Raw genomic sequence first — 22,500 nt, forward strand, 5'->3', positions numbered from 1 at the left:
CCTACGATTCATCAAAGATATCTAACCTATGTCAGCTTGAGAAAAATAGCCATTGAAGAGGAAGGTGATGGTTATAGTGGTAGTGATGGAGCAGTAATGGTGGTGGTGGCAGGGATGGTGGTGATAGTGAGAGCAGTAATAGAGGTGATATTGATGCTGATGATGATGATGGTAGTGACACTAATAGTACCGACAATGGTGAGCTCAATGGAATATCATTTTGCTGAATTTTCCTTTCATGTTTTTTTTATAAAAGCAATCGACCATAATAATAGTGAGGCGCATCACAACTTACTGCACCCTTCTCATTATCTAAATTCCTTTTTTTTTGTTCTTAACAGACTAATTCCTATTGATATACGAGTGTTGAGATATGGATGTAATGACATAATACCATGTGACTATCATCACATTTCACTGATTAAAGAGAATTTTATAATGACTGGTCATTACTATGATTACACTCATATATGGTTTTGTAGTGTCAGGGTATGTGTGCATATCTGTAAATGTGTGCACATGTACGTGTGTGTGTGTGCATATGTATGTGTGTGTGCATGTGTACTTATATGTGTGTCTGCATGCTTGTGTGTGTGTTGCACATGTGTACTTATATGTGTTGTGTGTGTGTGTACTTATATGTGTGTCTGCATGCTTGTATGTGTGTACTTATATGTGTGTCTGCATGCTTGTATGTGTGTTGTGCATGTGCACTTATATGTGTGTCTGCATGCTTGTGTGTGTGTATGAATTTATGTGTGAGTGAGTTGGTGTGTGTGCACCAGTATGTATGTTTCAGTGTGTGGGTGTATGTTTGTGGATGCAGGAATTTGTTTCCTTTATGAATGGTGGAAGCTGGAACTTGTAATTGGATGTGGTGGGGTTCTGCTTACCTATCTGATGTGTGTGAGTTTCTATGTACCTATATACATGTACTTGTTGTTGTTCTGTGAGAGTATCTTTACAGAAGCTGTGTTGCTATTTATTACTGTTCTACTGACAGGCTGAACATCACCTGGTGTACCACAACAAACTAATTGGCTTTGGGTACTATCACAAAAGGGTGGGGTTGCCTAAACAAGATCTCAGTTTACAGATACTTCACAAAGAATCAATAATGTATCTGACAACCCAAGGAAGTATTTTTGTAGCTGCTTAGTCCTAATTTGATAGATTTATCATTAATGATGTTCCAGCCATGACTATCCTACCTTTTATTTATGTGTAGTGTATCTAAGACTACATTATCCAATATGTCCTTTTTTGAAGATAAAATGGTAAAGTGTAATTTGAGGGATATTTAGCTGCTATTTCTTGATGGTCAAGTGATAATGTTAAGGCTCTCTCATTGGAGCACTCAAATGAAATAGTTTAATATTCTTCCACAAGATGGAGCCTCTACATCAGTTATACTTCCACAATACATAAAATATCTTAACCATTTTTTAATAAAATTCCTTATAATACTTAAATATAAAAATATAGTAGGATTTTTTTAACATGGTGGTCCAGTAGAGTAAAATGTGAATCAAAGTGGTCTATAGGCAAAAAATGGTTGAAAGCCACAGCTCTACAAGATCAATTTATATACTAGAAGGAACAGTCACATTTCCCGTTAAATCACACTCTACCATCTTAAAAACAGAATGAAACATTGAATAATACAATCCAAGATATACTGTATCTGAATGAAGGCTGGAATTATTTTTACCTCTGTCTTCGCTAAGGCAGAGGTATTGTTTTCAGTCATGTTTGATTTGTTTGTTTGCTTGTCCATGGACAAGATGCCTCAAGAACCACTGGATGGATTTGGATGAAACTTTCAGGGATGTTTGGTCTCGTAACTGGCACAAACTGATTAAATTTTGGGATCAATCCAGTACCAGACAAGGATTCTGGATTATTTTTCCGTTTTTTTTTTACTTAATTTTTGAGAGCAGTTGGGTTCATTTTTATTATTCTTGTTTGTGAGAGTAATCGAGTTTATTTCAGATATTCTCATTTTAAAAATCATCTCCTGGTAATTGTTGAGAGGACGTTGATGTTGCCTTGGCGGAGATTTGCGCTCTCTGAGTGTTCTTGTTAGATCTGTTTTTCCATGCTAGCTTGGGTTAGACAAATATATTACTGAGGCATTGTTTTATAACTGGATACCTTGCCTGTTTTTCAAGGGACTCTTATTCCATGTCTTTGAAGGTACAAAGTCAGCAGATGACTTGTTGACAGAGAAAATAACATCAGCACTGCCTGTTGCACAGTGATTTTCAGAGAAGCACAAACGCATGCACACACACTCTCACACATACATTTCTTCCAATATCCATCTACCAAATCTACTCACAAGACTTTCGTCAGCTCTGGGCAAGTGTCTACTACTATACATCATGGACTCTTGCCCAAGATTCCAACTGAACCCCAAATCACATGGTGAGGATGATGATAGAGTTGTAAGCAATAGAGGTCATACTTTTAACTCTTTCATCTTGCCCACAATACCTTGCTAGCAATACCTCTCTCAGAAAAACACAAATCATTTGCAAGATAATAAAACACTTGTCACTTTTACTGTGCTGCCACTGTTTACAGCAGTGGCTGTTCCTCCTTCAGGTGCTTAATTTACAGCCAATGAATCAGGATTTTATCAGGTGTTGGTAGTGTTATTTTCATCCTCAGATTATTTCTGCAACACCAGCCCTTTAATGCAGGCTGTAAATAGCTGATAACCACAGTAAAGTGAATGAAATCAGTAAAATAATAAAAAACAAGTGCACTCAGAGAGCGCAAACCTCCACCAAGGTAACACCAACGTCCTCTCAATGATTAGCCAAAGATGATTTTTAAAAGGAGAATATCTGAAATAAACTCGACTGCTCTCACCAATGAGAATACTAAAAATGAACCCAACCGTTCCCAAAAATTAAGTAAAAAAAAAATGAAAATAATGATCCATAATCCTTGTCTGGTACTGGATTGATCCCAAAATCTAATCAGTTTGTACCAGTCACGAGGACAAATATCCCTGAAAGTTTCATCCAAATCCATCCAGCAGTTTTTGAGATATCTTGTCCACGGACAAACAACCAAACATGACCGAGAACAATGCCTTCGCTAAGGTGAAGGTAATAACGAACAAACGTATATATATATATATTTATATGTATGTATTCATTTGTTTTTTTTTTTATGTGATTTTTCCTTACTGGAATGGATTCATTAGGAACATATTTGAAGCAGAATTTCACAAACAGATGTCTTTCCTATAGCCAGGATATTTTCTTCCATCAGACTTGGAAAGCACAAACCTACAGGAGGTATTGCTCACAAGGAATATAAAATACACGACACAAACTCGAAAGTTTATCCAGTTCTCAGACATTACACATATTCCAAGAATTCGCCAGACATGCTGTATGAGTCATATGAGCTTTTCCCAGTAGGATGGTATCATGTTGAAGTATTATCTCTACACAAAATTCAACCTACACCACTGCACAGTCTCCAGATTCTGCTTTACATATACGTATACTATTACATACCTATATATATATATTATATATATATATATATATATATATATATATATATATATATACACCGCACACACACACAAATATATATACATCATATAAATATATGTACATGTGTGTGTGTGCATGTATGCATATACATACATATGTGTGTATGTATGTATATATATATTCATGTGTATGTATATACGTTTGCGTGTATACACACACACATAGATATATGTAATAAACATATAATCTAAAATCATTGGTCCAACAAAATATATTTTGTCAGCCAAATGAATATGGATAAAATGTTTATTCACTCTCAAACATTCTTTATGCTAAACAGCCAGACATAGCTTTTTTGAATACATCACCCACTGGAGAAATTTAAGTACATGTATGTGGGGATGTGTGTATATATATATATATATATATATACATATATATTTGATTAATGAGAGAGATGGAAGATATGAGAATGTGTATTAATCACTACAATTGTTTCAACCCATCTACCATCAATCCCTCATGGGTGGAATACTGAACATCTGGTTTAGGGGCTTCCATTACTGTAGCTGTGTCTTCCCAAGTGATTACAAAATATGTCTCATTAAAATAATAAACTTTACTGGTAAACTACCAGGTGTATATCATACAATTAATTAACTAATTATATATATACATACATGCACACGCACACATACATGTGCAATCATTTGTAAAAGCCAAGTAATAATGATTGGAACCAGTGGCATTTGGATCAGTAAGTTAACAATTCAATGAGATGAAAGCTAACTTAATTAATTATACATACATACATACACACACACATCTATATATATATATACACACACACACACACATCTATATATATATACACACACACACACATTTAATGCAACTAATACATGTGTTTGTTGTTTACACACCCGTCTTCATATTTTGCTTTTTTTGTAAATTCTCACTATATATATATATATATATATATATATATATATATATATATCTTTTATTTCTTTGTGTATTTTGAATATGAATTTCAGGAAATATCTATAAATATATTTAGTTTTATGACATTTATAGAAATTCAGTACTGCCATCCAAGATTATTGGAAATGTAAGTGATTTGGCTACAGAATCATACTTTAAAACTGCAGTCTATATTTAAATACTTAAACTGTAGTTTTAAAATGGTGTCACATTTTAAAATGTTCTGTTGGTACAAGGCCATTTTTCCCTAACATCAAGACATCCATGGTTCTGTTCTGACACAATAAATGCATCTTTACCAAATTCACCAAGAATTTAGTCTTAGCCACCACTGCTGAATTCACAAAAAGTATGTGAGTGCACGAGACTGTATGTGAGTAGGGCATGTCTGTGTATGTATGCATATATATATATATATATATATATATATATATATATATATATATATATATATAAACAGTTAATCCAAACAAGAAAGCACAAAAAAAACACAACAATGTGAGGACGTGGAACAAATATAGTATTATTGGACACTCAGGAAAGAAGGAAAGAAGGAGGGTTTAACGTTTCGAGCGGAGCTCTTCATCGGAAACATAGGAGAAGGAAAGATCCAGAGAAGGGAAGACAGAGGGAAAAAAATCGCCAACGGTACACACGAGGTCACATTATACACATACACACAATACATTATATTCATCTAAATACTAATTTAGATGGCAATGAATGAGATCTTCACCATTATGCCATGCCTGAGAAGACCCATTAAACCAAACAAAATTGCAGTTGTGGCAGAGACTGGTATCATGCTAATGGCGCCTGTGCCAGTGACATGCAAAAGCACCTGTTACACTCTCGGAGTGGTTGGCATTAGGAAGGCATCCAGCTGTAGAAAACCATGCCAAATCAGACTGGAGACTGGTGCAGCCTTCCAGCTTACAAGCCCTGGTCAAACCGTCTAACCATGCACCATGAACAACGGATGTTAAATGATGATGATGATGATGAGATTTCATGTTGCTCCAGTTGCCCTCTTGGTCAGGGGGTAATGATGGCCTGCTTACTTAGCCAACAGGGTGACATCATTTGAAGGCTAAAATGATGCAAAGCACATTGTGACCAGTGATGTGTAGCAATATCTGATAGTCTGTTTAGTCATGTGATACATATTCTTTTTTTTTATTCTTTTACTCATTTCAGTCATTGGACTGTGGCTATGCTAGAGCACCACCTTTTAGTTGAACAAATCAACCCCAGGACACAGTCTTTGTAAGTCTAGTATTTATTCTATAGGTATCTTTTGCCAAACCACTAAGTTATGGGAACGTAAACCTACCAACATCAGTTGTCAAGTGATAGTGGGGGGGGGAACAAACACAGACACACAAACATATATATATATATATATACGACGGGCTTCTTTCAGTTTCCCTTTACCAAATCCACTCACTTTGGTTGGCCTGAGACAATAGTAGAGTGACACTTGCCCAAGGTGCTATGCAGTGAGACTGAACCCAGACCCATGTGGTTGGGAAGCAATCTTCTTACCACACAGCCACACATGTGCCTATACACACACACACACACACACACACACACAAATAAGCATAAACACCAGGCCATCCACATTGCATTTCTGAGGAGACCATTATATTCTGCCACTGCTTCACTTTATATAGCTGTATCAAAGAATAGATATAGCCAGATTATCTGTGAGTATTACTTGTGAGAGACTAACACTTTATCTGAGGGGAAGATTTAACACTCATATGTTTCACACTATGAAACTGAGTTTACACACCGTCCTTAAAAGCTATTAAATTTAGAGTATTGCTCACATGTGGAAAGACTTGTAAAACACACAAATCACTCTCACTCATTCTGTCACACACACACAGAGTCATGCGAACCTAGTCATACACATAATTTACAATCACATATGCAATCTAGTCGTACACACAAACTACTATTGCAAACACATAAACCAATCTCACACACACACACATAACACACCAGTTACACAAACAAATAAACCAGTCACAAAAATACACACTTCCATATCACACAAACCCCAGATAGGCATAACAGAAACAAACTGGCCATACATACACATGCACAAACCCGATGCATACTCACACATACATACATACACACACAAACCAGATACATACATACACACATCAACTGACAACTGCACATGCATCAAACCAGTCATACACAGAGTTTATATTCTAAGTCCTTCAGTAGGATATTCCAATAATAACCAGAAAATTACTGAAACAAATACACACACACACACACACACACACACACACAAACAGCAGAATAAATAACAAAAAGTAAAAAAAAAAGACACCCCATCTACTCCTGACCCACCAGCTGTCAACTAAGTAAGGATTATTAAGAGTTGCATCCATTTCAAAGTGACTTGTTTACCAGAGTATATCGAGCTATCTAGACACACTGCTGATATCGCTTGCTTTCATTACATCACTGCTTGCCAGCTAGTTCCTCTTTTAGTACAAGAATTTCAGGAATACTTTTGAGAACAGTGACAAACCTCATTTGTGTGTGTGCGTGCGTGTGTACCAGTCTCTCTCTGCATGCATGCATGTGTGTGTGTGTGTGTGTGTGTTGTGTGTGTGTGTGTTTGTGTGTGTATATTGCACTCCAGTCTATCCTAGCTATGATTACAGAGGCCTCACCACCAGGGTGAATTATATCTGTCCAATCATGTAATCTAAAATTTACATACTTACCACGCAATAACACAAATTATCTATCTGTTTCTCTCTCTCTCTCTCCCATATATATATATTTCAAAATATAGAAAGATTATATATAGAGATATACATGTGAGATATATACATATGTATACACACACACATACACCAATGATACTATGTACATGTTTTGAGAGAGAGAGAGAGAGGCAAAAGCGGGAAGGATATTAGAAATATTCTTAGTAAGATATTTTTATCTGAAGTTATGTGTTGGAAACGGTATTGCATTTTTATCGAGTCCTGTTTGTTTGCTCAAGTGCCAACCATTAAACATAGATGTTAAACTATACAAGCCTTTATTGTTTTATATGGGTGCAGAGATAGTCTTGCAAATAACACAGAGGGCAACCAGCTGGCTAGTCACCTAGTTATATCAGGTCATCCCATAAGTTCTGTCCGATTTTACCTTTTTTGAAATTGAATGAAATTTAATAGTATTTTAGAATGTCTAATGGAATTAAAAATTATTTCTATGCGTTTGTGTACATTTAAACTAATTAAATATTATTTTACAGAATAATAGAATTGATTAAAGCCCTTTCTAACATGGAAGTATCCAAAGAGCATTTGAGGCACATAATGCTTTATGAGTACAAAAAAGGAAACTCTGCAGCCGAAGTGACTCGAAACATACACTCAGTGTATAGGAAAGAGTGCTTGAATGAAAGAACTTGGAGAAGATGGTTTGCAAAATTCAGAAGTGGAGATTTCAGCCTTGAAGATGAAGATTGAACAGGTCGTCCGTTGAGTTTGATGATAAGCTCCTTGAGGCATTACTTGAAGAAAATCCTGCAATATCAGTTGAAGAATTGGCAATAAAACTTAGTTCAAACCATACAACTGTTCATTGTCATCTTCAACAACTTGGAAAGGTTCCTAAACTTGGAAAATGGGTGCCTCATGAATTGTCCGAAAGCAACCGCAAATCCCGAGTTGACATCTGCTCTTCTCTCCATTCTCACAAACTCATTTCACCCTTTTTGGATAGACTTGTGACTGGTGACAAAAAATGGATCTTCTATCGAAATGTTAAAAGTTGTAAACAGTGGCTTGGTAGAAGGGAAAAAACTCAACCATAACTGAGAAGGGAACTTCATGGGAAAAAGGTTCTTATCTCTATCTGGTGGGATTGCAAAGGAGTATTTCACTTTGAATTGTTATCACCTAATGCAACAATCAATGCTCAAGTCTACTATCAGCAATTAGAGCGTTTGAATCAAGCTTTGAAGAAAAAAAGACCCGCTTTAGTGAATCGAAAAGGAGTGATGTTTCATCAGGACAATGCGTGACCCCACACTGCAAAGATCACATCACAGAAGATTGAAGAGCTTGGTTGGAAAAAATTCTCATCTACCTTATTCTCCTGACCTTGCTCTTTCAGACTACCATTTGTTTCCTAGTTTACAGAATCATTTGGGGGACATAACTTTTGCAAGCCAGAAGGAGGTCAAAACTGACATTTCAGAGTTCTTTGCTTTGACATCAAAAGAGTTTTACATTGATGGGATTAAAAAGCTTGTAAATAGATGGAAGGAAGTCATGGATAACCAGGGAAAGTACATTGATGATTAAATTTCAATTCAATATAACATTTGATCACTTGTTTTCTTTATTCAAAATTCGGACAGAACTTATGGGATGACCTAATACTTTGGTACTACTACTACACTGAGTCTATGCCTTCATAGTCAATTACATAATACTACAATTACAGCGTAATTATAGTACAATTACAGTATGGTATAATTACCAAAAGTGGAGGCATACAGCCAAGTGTTTAGGCTGTCTAAATTGTAAGATTGTGGTTTCAATTCCTGAACCAGGTGACACGTTTTTGAGCAAAGCACTTCATTTCATGTTGCACCAGTCTACTCAGCTGGCAAAAATGAGTAATCTTGTGACAAACCAGCATCCTGTCCAGCATGGTAAATATATATAAATGCCATGGAAGTTTGTTGGGATGCACTTATAATTATCATAGGAATGATCCAATAATAGGATTTGTTTCAGCCCTTTACATGTGGTTTGCTAAGTTTTAACACATGGGGTTTCTTAGAAGGAGTACACATTTGATTATGTCATCCCCAATACTTAGCTAGTAGTTTACTGCTGATCTTAGGATGCTGAATGACAAAGGAGACCCTGGTGAGATTTTAACATGGAACAAACAGGAATGAAATAAAATACATCAAGTAGAGGAGTAGCCAGGTTCTAAAGTTGGTGGGGATGCGTACATAATACAGGTGCTGCAACACATACCAAACAATTTTTAATTGATTTCTCTTACATTATGTAAAATATTTCATTAATTGTAATATATGTAATTGAATTCTACATTCATTAATTTCATGTTTCAGTAACAATGTCATTATGTATGAAACTTACAACAACTAATATAGGTAACTAAAGAGTTAAAACAAAATGTTGAAAAGGGTTTAATTTTGAAAAATGTGCTCAGTGGGGTGTGGTCACTCCCCTTGTTCCCCTATTAGCTACGCCACTAACCTAAAGATATTTTAAATGGGTGCTTTTCTTATTCAGCCACTCCAATAACCTCATGCTAATCATGATGATGATGATGATGATTGTTTCAAATTCAAATGCAAGGCTAGCAATTTAAGGACGGTGGGGATGGGGAGGGATAGGGTGGAGGTAGTGAATTACATCAACATAGTATTTGACTTGCACTTCATTTTATCAAGCCTGAAAGAATGATAAACAAAACTGATTTGGGCAGGATTTGAACTCAGAATATAAAAGTTGGAAGAAACACTGCTAAGCATTTTGTTCGATGTGTTGATGATTCTGTCAGCTGGTCTCAAATTTGAGCATTTGGACTGAATGGATTTCTACCTGTGAAATTAAATATTCAAGTGGTTGTGTATTCCTTACACTCATCTATCTGCAAGTGAGTAGTTATTTGTGTATCCATGTGTGTGTATGTGTGTATAGGTGTGTAAGCATGTGTGTTTGTATATGTAGGTATGTACTTGTGTATGCATCTATATAAGCACATGTGTTATATGTGTGTATATATTTGTGCATGTCTATGTGTTTATATTTGTGCATGTATATGTGTATAAACAGACACAGTGCTCTTCAGCTGGTCAGCCCCTATCAAACCATCCTGATGTTAAATGATGTACTCTTTTTTTTGTTTGTTTGTTAGTTTTTTTTTGTCTTTGTTGCCGTACACATTCACTAGCTTTCTTACAAAGGGGTCTAACGCCCTTAGCTTAGATTTTTTGGGGGACAACCAGATCGAACCATCTCAAGTGTAACTGTCCGAAATGGTTGTGACTTCTGGTACTTGACTGATGAAAGAAAGCCAAGAATGACACGTCTTTTTTTTACCTGTCCTAATTGTTGTTTCTCTTGTCCACCTTTGTGTTGTCTATCTGTCCGAACGTTTTAATGCCTTCTATTACATTTTTGTTCCATTTATATATATATATATATATATATATATATAAATATATATATATATAAATATATATCTATATATATATATCTACATATGTGTGTGTGTACATGCTTGTCTAAGTACATGCATACATATGTGTGTACAATATATCTATGTGCAAAATGTGTGTGTACATAAGTATATTGGTTAGAAGAAGGTACTATATGTGTTTCATGTATGTGTGCAAGACTCTCCCTCTCTCTCTCTCTCTCTTTCCCCAACTAGCTTTCTATAATTGAAGGTCAGACATTCTAACTAATATATACTTTCTGTTCCTGTTCCTGTCGAACAGCAAAAATAGTCTCTGGGAAATATGTCAGCTTCTGAGAAATCTATTAAAGTTAAATGTTCCAGTGTAATAAAGCAACAGAATGTTAACTTTTGGGTCAAAAATTCTAAAACCACAACATATGCAGAGATTGGCATTTATCTGCAGCAAACAGAAAGAATCATTAGAACATCAAAGTGAATTCTCTGTGGTATTTCTTCTGGCTCTATATGTTCTGAGTTCAAATTCCCCTGGGGTCAACTTTTCCCCTTTCATTCTTTCAGCATCGATAGAATTAAGTACCAATCAAGTACTGGGGTCAATGGTATCAACTAGCACCTTCTCCTCAAAATTACTGTCTTTGTACCTAAATCAGAGGCTATTAAAAGGTGTCATGTTGGCGGAATCATTAGTGTTGGGGAAAAAAATACCTTGCAGCATTTGTTCCAGTTCTTTACATTGAGTTCAATTCCTGCCATATCCAACCTTGTCTTTCACCCCTCCAGGGTTGATAAAATAAAGCATGTCAAGTTCTGGGGCCAATGGCATTGACTATTTCCGCGCATCAAAACTGCTGGCCTTGTGCCTAAATCAGAACCGACTATTATTACCAAAAGCAGTGAGTTGGCAGAATCGTTAGCATACCAGAGAAAATGTTTAGAGGCAGTATTTCATCCATCTTTACATTCTGAGTTCAAATTCCACCGAGCTCAACTTTGCCTTTCATCCTTATGGGGGTCAATAGAATAAGTACCAGTTGAGAACTGAGGGTCAATGTAATCAACTTACCTCTCCCTTAAACTTGCTGGCCTAGAGCCAAAATTGATATTATCGTTATTATTATTATTATTATTATTATTGAAGGCAGTGAGCTGGCAGAATCGCTTTGTGGCATTTTGTCCATCTTTACCTTCTGAGTTCAAATGCAACCAAGGTCAACTTTGCCTTTAATTCTTTTGGGATCAATGAAATAAGTACCAGTTGAGTACTGGGGTCAATGTAATCGATTTATCCCCTCCCCAAACTTGCTGGCCTTGTGCCAAAATTTGAAATTATCATTATTATTATCATTATTTTTTTTTTCTCCTTTCTTGCTCAGCACTCATTGTTATTTATTTATTTGTCATGCATTTCTGAGGTAATTCTACATTTCTGTCAGATTCCTCTGGACTGTTGCGGTTAGGGCTATGAATGTCATAAGAGGAAGGCTAATATTCATAACCTTTGTAGTGTTTCTGAGACTGATGAGGGCAAAGAGAGGAGAAGAATATATGCAGGTAGAAGAGAAGGACCATGTGTAAATTGAGAAAGGTTTTGGAGACCTGTTGTGCTGGGTTCAAATTCTTGCTCAAGGCACAAGCTGGAGACACAGCACTGTCCTGAAATCAATCACCAACTGATGGATACATCTGATTAGAAACAGTGAAGTTATTGGCTATATTTATCACACTTCCTTGTGATAAATATTGATTAATGATAACACTAATGCCTACACTAAAGCAAAATTCTATGCAGGAGAAGAGAGGAGGAGGAGGAGGGGAAGAATATAGTTGTAGTAGGAATTGTACCCACTGCTGCCAGCAACTGTGGATTGTGGAAGCAATTATTTGAAGAATGTGTGTGTGACAATCTGTGTTGTATGAAATATGAGTCATTAGCAATGTTTTGGGTAAGTGTGTGTGTGTGTGTGTGTGTGTGTGTGTATATATATATATATACCTGCATCGCCCTATAAATACATGCACACACACATTATATATATATATATATATATATATATACACATATACACACAGTTCAAATTTACAGAAAAATAGAAGACAAAGACAGGTGTAGGAACAACAAGTAAATGTTTAGTTTAACGCTCAGGAAAAATGGAAAAGTCTTTATGTTTGGAGCCTATGCTCTTCAACAGAAAGGAATAAGAGGAAAAATGGAAAGAGAATGAAAAAATACGGAGAGAGTAAACATGTGCACACACACACACTACATATATATATATATATATATATATATATATATATATATATATATATATATATTATATATATATATATATATATATATATATATATATATATATCTTGGTGTGTCTTTATGTTGTGTATATATAACTGGGGAGTAACGAGAGAGTGCATTGCAATGTGTTTTACTGCCCCCTACCTCTGAACTCAAATCCCACAAATCCTCTCTTTGTCTTTCATCCTTTCAGGGTTGAGGAGTAAAGTACCAGCTATCCCTCCAATTATATTTTGTAGTAAAGTTTAGCATTGAAACAAAACACAGCTAATACAAGCAGTAAATAGATAACCGAAATAGTTGATAAGAATAAGCTAAGTGTACAATTTTTTCTATCCAATTTACTGAAGCCCCTAGTACTAGCAGGTTTATAAGCAATGTCTTTTTGCACAGATAAGTGTTTTGATACCAATGTGTGTGTGACAAGTGTTTTGATACCACCTGTGTCGGTGGCACATAAAATCACCCACTACACTCTCGGAGTGGTTGGCGTTAGGAAGGGCATCCAGCTGTAGAAACACTGCCAGATCTGACTGGCCTGGTGCAGCCTTCGGGCTCCCCAGACCCCAGTTGAACCGTCCAACCCATGCTAGCATGGAAAGCGGACGTTAAACGATGATGATGATGATGATGATGATGTGTGTGTGACAATCTGTGTTGTATGAAATATGAGTCATTAGCAATGTTTTGGGTAAGCGTCTAAGACCAATCTTTATACTATGATACTAATTCCCTGTTGTAAAGAGATCTAAACTAAATTCTTTCATCAAAATATCTTGTCAATATATGTTCCAAACACCAGTTTCAACTTTTTGACACCAACCTTGATCCTAAAATACAAACATTATGTTTTAAAAATGTTGTGCTAATTTATGTCTCAAACAACAGATTCATAACAACAAAGTTATTTTACAAAATTCTTCATTCTTTTCAAAATTAATTGAAACAAGTTTAGTGCATTTCAGCAAAAATACGGCAACAAAGGGTTTGAAGATGTTTCCCCAGGAATGAAACTAGTCTGGCTGATCTCACTTATTTTGTCCATGAAGATACTGCATATAGCAACTAGGTGTTTATATCTACTTCTACTGTGGTACAGTACAGCAATAATAACGTGGTTTGAAAATATTGATAGAACATTCTTCCAAGATGTTTAATCTTCAATATTCCCATGCAGTTACTCCAAGATGTACCCAATTTTTTGAGATGTAAGATGGGAATCTTTTGATTAACATAAACTACAAAGCCACAAATTTGGAGTTTAGTGAACAAACAATATGACCTCCAGTACTTAACTGGTACTTAATTTATCAACCACTTCCCTCCTGAAGGAATGTTTTCCTTATTGACAACAATAAAGTAGAAAAATTAAAAATTAGGAAATAAAAGCAATAAAATACTAATAATCAATATCATCCTAATAGTATGTTTGGATTCTTGAAAGAACATAGTTTTCCAAAGCAGTTTCCCAACATGTTCTGTCTTGGATATTTTTCATTCGGTTCCATTGTTATCCCCAACATTTTCAATTCCATTTCAGCCAATCACCACAAGTTGCTCGATGGGTACCCTACCTTCCTATTTTCTCCTTTGGGTTTCAGTCCAAGGACCATCTTGTCAAACATGCCTATGGTTATCATAATATAAATGAGCAAGCATAAAACAAAAAAAAATGGAAAAACAAAAAGCAAAACAAGGAATAAAGTAACTTACTTGGCTGATTGGATGTGACACCCATCCAGTTTGGACTTGATACTGAATCCTTAGTAAGACTGTATCCATTATGGGGCACCTGCCGTCCCTCAAGAGACTGTCGCCTTGGTGGGACTTGGGGACTGCAGGGAGGAGAATGAAACGACACCTCCCTAGCAAAGCTTACGCTTTTCTTAGAACGCGCCATATCCTTCTCGCTCAGTGATGTGTTACTGGTTTCATTGAGTATCACGTCGCGTGTTGGATTGGCTGACACGCTGTCGCTTCCACAATCACCCGACGGTAATACCTCCACAGGGGATGATGCTGCAACAGCATCAAAGTCTTTCGGGTAATCAATGGGTCCGTCAGCACCAGCCATTTGGTCTCGGTCACAGCCGTAAGAATGTCGGTGTGTAGTAGCAGCAGTGTTGTGTTTTTTAATATTGTCAGTCCAGGGAGCCTTAGCGTAAGGGTCGGATAGGGATCGCTGACGTTTGCGCAGGCAGGATTTTAGGGGCCGTTTGTCAGGACAATAAGTTTCTGCTAAAGTCAAACCAGTATTTCGCATGCGAACACACTGGACAGCATCTTCTAGCCCTTCTTGTTTCTCATCAAATACCTGGTTGTCATAGTAACCATCTGTTCCTAACCTACAGTCACCATATTCCTCATTTTCTTCTAATTTGCCCTCCAAGGATTTCTCAGGTGAAGTAGGTGTCTTTTCTTCAGCAACACTATACAAAGTTTCTGCTTGAGCCGAGTTGCCACTTGAGTTTGAGGAAGTACTAGCACTCCATCTCTTCCATGGCTTTTGACGGTTGTGTGCAGGGTGGCTTTCATACTGATACCGTTCATAGCGGCGGTCAACTGCTCGCGTCTTTGCTTGGGTCTTCTCCTCGGGCTGGCGTACTATACGCGGGAAGGTTTCAAAACCAGCGCTGTTGTAGACATATCTGGTATCCAACAACGCTGCACAGCATGGCAGTCTGGGAAAGCTTCCAAAGCTGCCATACCAATAGTCAAAGCAACCAGGATCAATTCCTGAAGATGTAGAACTAGTGCTAAATCCACTACTACTTGAGTGCCAATCAGCTCCACGACATGCTCCAATTGGTCGAAACATGCCTGAACGTCGGCTACAGAAAGGCCCTGATATATGCATAGCTTCTGGTCTTTGGAGTTTCTTGAGTTCTTCTAGAGTTTCCTTAAAATTAGTATTTGGAGGTGCATTTGAATTAGTATTTGGTCGGTGTATTCTAGGATTAATTAAAACAGGTTTATCAGTGGAGCGCCTCTGAAGTCTTTGCAAAGAAGGACTTGGAAGGGTAATAAAACTTAAGTCTGGCAAAGACCTGTGTGAATAAAATACTTCACGTGCTATTCTGGTGGACATGTGAAAAGCTTCTCTGGTTTTCGTTCTTTCAGATTTTGCCATCATGTGGCAATGACACTTTGGTATATCATAGCTTCCTTCAGAGGTTTGTTTACAGTTTCTCCTCAAACCTGATGCCATGGAGCGTTCATCTTCGAAAGACGTTTGGACTCCACAGTCTCTTGTAAGAGGTGGAAACTGGGCAGAAAAGTTCTTGGTTCCCAACCATACATTGACAGATTGAGGAGAGATAGCCGTTGCTTGGGTACGTTTTCGGTTCAGGGGCACCTGACAACAAGCTGATCTCAATTCAAAAGAACTGAACCCTTCTCTACAATCAATGCAGTCTTTAACATCGTGAGCAGAATTGATGTGGTGGTGATGATGATGGTCAAGATGGGATGAATTCTCCCAACCTGTCTGTTCACACTGTATAGCCAGATGAATACCATCTGCACCTTTCATATCATTGATGTACAATTTATCATCACTGTTCACAGACCATTGACCACTACCAGGTCGACTAGATGTGCTACTATTTAAAGACCACCCAGGTATATGGATATCTGGAGACGATGCTTTTCCCATTGCTTTCATACGTTGGTATAGCTCCACTAATGTTGCTGAGTAACGCTTATTCTCAGCTTTCTCATCGTCCTCTTCTTCTTCTTCTTCTTCTTCTTCTTCTTCTTTGCTACTTTCTAACCCTTTTTTCTTCTCAGCAGCAACTTTCTGCCATGTCCGAAGACACAAGTCTGGCATACTGCAACTTTTGCCACCACTGTTTTGATTAGAAAGTTGTTTCCCTTTACGATACATTGTCTTGATTTGCTTCCATGAAACCATGGTTTTGGGGCGAGAGTGCGAGCCAACTTTATTTTTGAGGGAACTAAATGTTTGCATGCTGCACCCATTTCTTGGCAAGCTGTGCGATATTATACGGCCTTGGCCACTACATTCTGACATCCCCGAAGAAGTAGACTCGTTTTCAGCCTCCTGATTGGTTTCAGGTAGTGATGTAAGTTGCCCAACGAAGCGTGTCTTTGCTGTAGTGTCTGATCGTAGAAGTCTTAATAAAGGTGGACATTTTGCTGATACTTCTCCATCTCGGCAGTAGTGGAAGCTGTTTGCAAAAACATCTTCCGCTCCTTCCCCAGAAGAGGTACAGTAGTGATGAACACCACTCTCATTATCATCAGACTCGTGTGTTCTCAAAGGCGTTAATGAAATTTCTGCTTCTGAACTGCTCGTCTTGCTCTGCGACCCAACAAATGATAAGCAGTAATTTTCTTTGCGAGGGTAGCAGTCTATCACCAGCTTGCCATCAACTGACTGGTTAGGATCCATTGACGATTTACTAATTTGAAGGTCACCGGACTTGTGCCCGTGGTCCAGACTGTCGTTAAGAAGATGACAAGGAGGTGCCTCGCTGGTTGGTGTTGGGGTGAACAATGGATCACTACTAAGTTCTAACATTTCACTGGAGCACATCATGTCTCGCTCACTAGTTGAAATTTCCATTGAATTTTGGTTATCAGAAAACTCCAATTCGCATTGATCCTCGAAGGGCGCGGGGGTTGCGTCAGAGGAGGATTTTAACGATTCGAAGCTCAGATAACTACCATTCAGCATTTGAGGCAAAATAAACATCTCATCTCTTCCTATATCATCAAGATTAATCTGTGGATTACTTAGATTTGGTTCAAACTGAACAGAGAAATCCTCATCATAAAAATACTCTAATGCGTCTTCCGGTGACTCATTACTTGTGCTTCCTGAACTTGTTTTCATTGGTTTCTGCTGTGTTGCCATTATGTATGAGTTGCAGAGTTCTGTTGTACCTTTGATTTTGTGATTTACTTCATTTGATGAATATCCACTATCTGGCTCATAGTCAATGGGAGGTGACAGCTTTGTTGGAGATAGTTGTTTCCAAGTGACCAGCTGATTCTTATTCACTTCACTGTCTTCCCCCCATATTACACCACTGGCTGGGTTCTCCTCACCTGACGAACCACCACTACTACTACTACTGTGTGGAGACAGATTTTTTTGTTTGGTTGGCGACAGATCTTTCCAGGTCAGCTTGCTGGGTACATTTGCGGCTGGTTCGGCACACACACCAGTTGACTTTTTTGTGCCGACAATGGAGTTATTCATCTCGGAATCTAGGAAGTTAGAACCAGAAGTAAGAGCTTGTTTGTTTCCATGGTGATCGACAACATCAGGCATGGTGTTGGTTTGATTTTGATACATCTCATGGAAGTTCAGGCTAAAGCCCATATTGTTCCCTTCTTTAGCTGGAGATAGAATCCTCCATGGCTTCTGCAAAGAGAAAAAGAAAAAGAGAAATAAGAATTAGTCTTTTAATAGAAAATATGATGACATTTATAAAATAAATGCATATATATGCAAACAGGTTCAATCACACACACATATATAAGCAACCATCATGTTGATAAATATCTACATACATATCACTGCCTCTGCTAACAGCCATATATACCAATACCACAAACCAATCTGAATAGTGTAACTAGGATCACATTATCTAATGTATCTCCTTCTTTTAAGACAAAAATATGTGAAAAGGTGGGAAATTTGGGGAATGTGGCTGCTATTTTTAGCAGAGTGAGTGATAAAAAATTGAAAAAAAACTGGTAGCTCAGTGGTTCTCAACTGGGATCGATATAAGACCTTGTTAAAATTTATGTGCAATAAATTGGTTATACTTCTAAATTACACAAAATATTTTAAGCGTATAATATTTAATCATAAAAATACAGTAGGGTGTTTTTATATGCATTGAATGGCTACGGAGGTCCAAGAGAGTAAAAGAGGAGTTGGTTGAGAACCACAGAAGTGGATTGTAATAATGTCTTTGATCATAAGTATTCAGGATCAGATTTTACTTGGAGCAAAACACAACTATTCATTCATTACAGCATCAACAACAGACCAGCAGTGGGGGCTTCTGTATGATTCTGTGAGAAAATAATAGTCAAATTTCTGATTAATAACAACTTTCAAATAATCAAAGGATGTATTAATGTAGTTCGCCTTATTTGTAAAAAGATGAGGTGTCATGGCAGGAATGCTTTTGATCAAAGGCTTGGTAGATGTTAGCATTGACTTGGGGTTAAATGATGATGATACTACATAAAATACCATTTCAAAAAAACAACTCATATTTGAGCACAAAAAGTTGAGCAACATCTGAACTAGTTTGAATTTCGGTGCATGACTGTAAGCGTCTTTAATGAGTTGACAAGAGAGCCTTTATGTGGTTGCATGACCAACTAGAAATACCAGCCAAGCCATCCTTTAATTGCATCTGACCAAGTTAAATAAGGAAAAGACACATTAGCAATGTAATCTTACATAACTCTACAAAGAATAGTTTTTCACAGCTGGAATATCTTTAGTCATAGGTCTATTCGGTCAGAGTTGACTTGGTGTTAAACAGCAAACAACAACAACACCAACTACAACAACATACCAACCAAGGCTAGTAACAAAAGACAATGAATAAAGCAAGAGCTGTTTTCACATGTTTACCTAACAAGCATAAACATTTTATCTTCATTAAAAGATAAGCTATCAATCTAGTAAACTGCTGTACCATATCAAACCCCCATTACCACCGTGTCACTATCATCATCATCAGCATATATATATATATATATATATATATATATATATATATATATATATATATATATACACATATATATATACATATACACACACATTTATACATATACACACACACATTTATACATATATATATATATATATATATATATATACATACACAAACACATACATACATATTTATATATGCATATCATTTTACTTTACATAAGCACATACTGACATATGACAACAATAAACACACACAAATATCACGTACACAAACAAATGGTTCATCTTGTTTACTTTTTGAAGTGAGACTTAATATATATGGATATATGTACATCCATCTATCCGTATATATTCATTTATTTATTTATCTATTTATCTATTTATTTATCTATCTATCCATTTATTTATTCATAACCCCCTGCTGTATTTGGTAGTCAAGTAATTACTGTCAGGCAATCAACCTTCTATCACTTCGTAAATTAGCTTGCACCAAGGCATTTCTTGTTTACATTTTAATAATTAGCCTTCAGTTACTAATATGGGCAGTTTGGGAAGGAAGAGGTGAGCTGCTCCTCTGTCTGTCTGTCTGTGTGTGTGTGTGTGTGTGTGTGTGTGTGTGTGTGTGTGTGAGAGAGAGAGAGAGAGAGAGGCAGTTGGCCATATTGGCATAAGACTGTAGCGTTAGCTCAGAGGTTCTCAACCAGGGTCCATAAAAGAATTTTGTTAAAGTTTATGACCAATAAATTGGTTACATATCTACAATGCAGAAAAATATTCAAACAATTTTTTATACAATTTCTAATAATATTTAATTATAAATGTATATTAGGAATTTTTTAAACATAAGAGTCCAATAAAGTAAAATGACTATCAAAGGAGTCCATAGGCAAAAAATGATTCAGAAAAAAATGAACTCAAATAAAATAAAATGGTGGTGGTGGTGGTAGTGAGGGATGTAGTTTGGTGAATGACTGGATGTCTGATAGATATTTGATGCAGTATGATAAATGGCCAGGTCTACAAAAGGAAGGTGATTATAGAAAGTAGGATTGGACGACCAGCTTTGAGATAGAAAGAGAGTGTAGTCTGATGGATGGCAATATCTATGGTAGAGAAAGAAGTGCAAGAGTATGTAGGCTGAACAAACAGAACGAATCATGAATCAGAATTTTGGAGTGATTCATATGCCCAATACATTAAATGCATCATAGCTCAGTCTGGTTTCTATCAGACAAACCATTGATGTATTGCTATTTTACGTTTTATTTGTTTCAGTCATTAGACTGTGGCCATGCTGGGGCATCACCTTAAGATTTTAGCCAAATGAATTGACTCCAGTACTTTTTTTTAAGCCTGGTACTTATTCTATCGGTCTTTATTTTGCCAGAACAGTAAGTTACAGGGGATGTAAGCACACCAACACTAGTTTTCAAGTGGTAGTGAGAGTCAAACAAAGACACACACAAGCACACACGCAAACGCACACACACACAACACACGCGAGCTTCCTTCAGTTTCCATCTACCAAATTTATTCTCAAGGCTTTGGGCAACCTGCAGTTATAGTAGAAGACACTTGTTAAAGGTACCATGCAGTGGGACTGAACCCTGAACTATGTGGCTAGGAAGCAAACTTCATACCATATAGCCACACCTGCACCTATATGCATATAGCTGTTTTTCACAACATGTCTATAGTCCACATTCTGCTAATTAGTAGTAATAGTTAAATTAGTGTTAACATATTTACTGAAGATAGCATCAAAAGGTTGACTGGAGATAATTATGTGTTTAGTGAACAAAAAATATTTGTGAAATATTTTCTTTCTTTCGTTAAATACAGGAGATAACTCTGACCATGTTTTGGTCTTATTTTGACTATCTTCAGTGAAATATAAATTTCACTCTACTTGTTGAAATAGTTATGGAAAGAATCACTAAATAAATAAGCACTTGTAGACATAGAAAACTATCAACGTTTAGAGAATAAATCAACTCAGTGTACTTTATTTTATAGTTTCTACATTCTCTCTCTCTCTCTCATGATGGGCTGCCTACAACCTATCTATGTCTATAGACTGCCTACAACCTTGCTATGTCTACTGTCTACCTACATTCTATCTAGAACTTACTAGCACTAATAGAGTACGACCTATCTATATTATAGCATACCTATCAATCTGCCCATCAATCCTTCTATCAGTCTCTCCATACCTCCCTATTTCTGTTCATCCATCAATCTGTCCATTCATCCATCCAACACTATCTGTCTGTCTCTGTGACATTCACTATCTAACACTATCAATTAATTCCACCTGTCTATCTAACACTCCTTGCCTCTCTCCCTCGCACACACACACACACAGAGTCTATCTCTCTATCTAGCACAATCAGTCTATTTCTTTATCTGACACAATCAGAATGTCTTTGTATGTACAGCAGTCTATCTATCTAATCTAAACATCTACAAAGATCTCTAGCTATCTGTAGCACAGTAGCTGCCAAACTGAATTCAAGATGAATCATCTCACCAAAAGAGATGTTTGTCACAGCAGGAAACAATCATTACAAAACAACAAACACAGACTCTTGAACATATTCATCAAGTTGCATATTAATGGCTGCTGTTGAAGAGGAAACTATTTGGCAATGGCCACGTCAACTATGCAAATGCTTTTCTAAGATAAAAATGTTGTAACTAGATTACATTACTGCTACTGCCATTGTTATTATTATCATTATTATTTATTTATCATT

The 22,500-nt window shown here is 36.7% G+C and overlaps 1 protein-coding gene across 3 annotated transcripts in view; it reads right to left on the minus strand.

Moving 5' to 3' along the window:
* Positions 1–22,500, minus strand: part of LOC115219087 — a 263,042-nt gene that overhangs the window by 39,424 nt on the left and 201,118 nt on the right. For all 3 annotated transcript variants that reach the window (XM_029789154.2, XM_029789153.2, XM_029789155.2), the window contains one exon: positions 14,746–18,424. In XM_029789154.2, the coding sequence (XP_029645014.1) occupies positions 14,746–18,424 (3,679 nt within the window). The remainder of the gene's footprint in view (positions 1–14,745; positions 18,425–22,500) is intronic.

Source organism: Octopus sinensis, linkage group LG14 (genome assembly GCF_006345805.1).
Source record: "Octopus sinensis linkage group LG14, ASM634580v1, whole genome shotgun sequence".
Classification (NCBI taxonomy): Eukaryota; Metazoa; Mollusca; class Cephalopoda; order Octopoda; family Octopodidae; genus Octopus; species Octopus sinensis.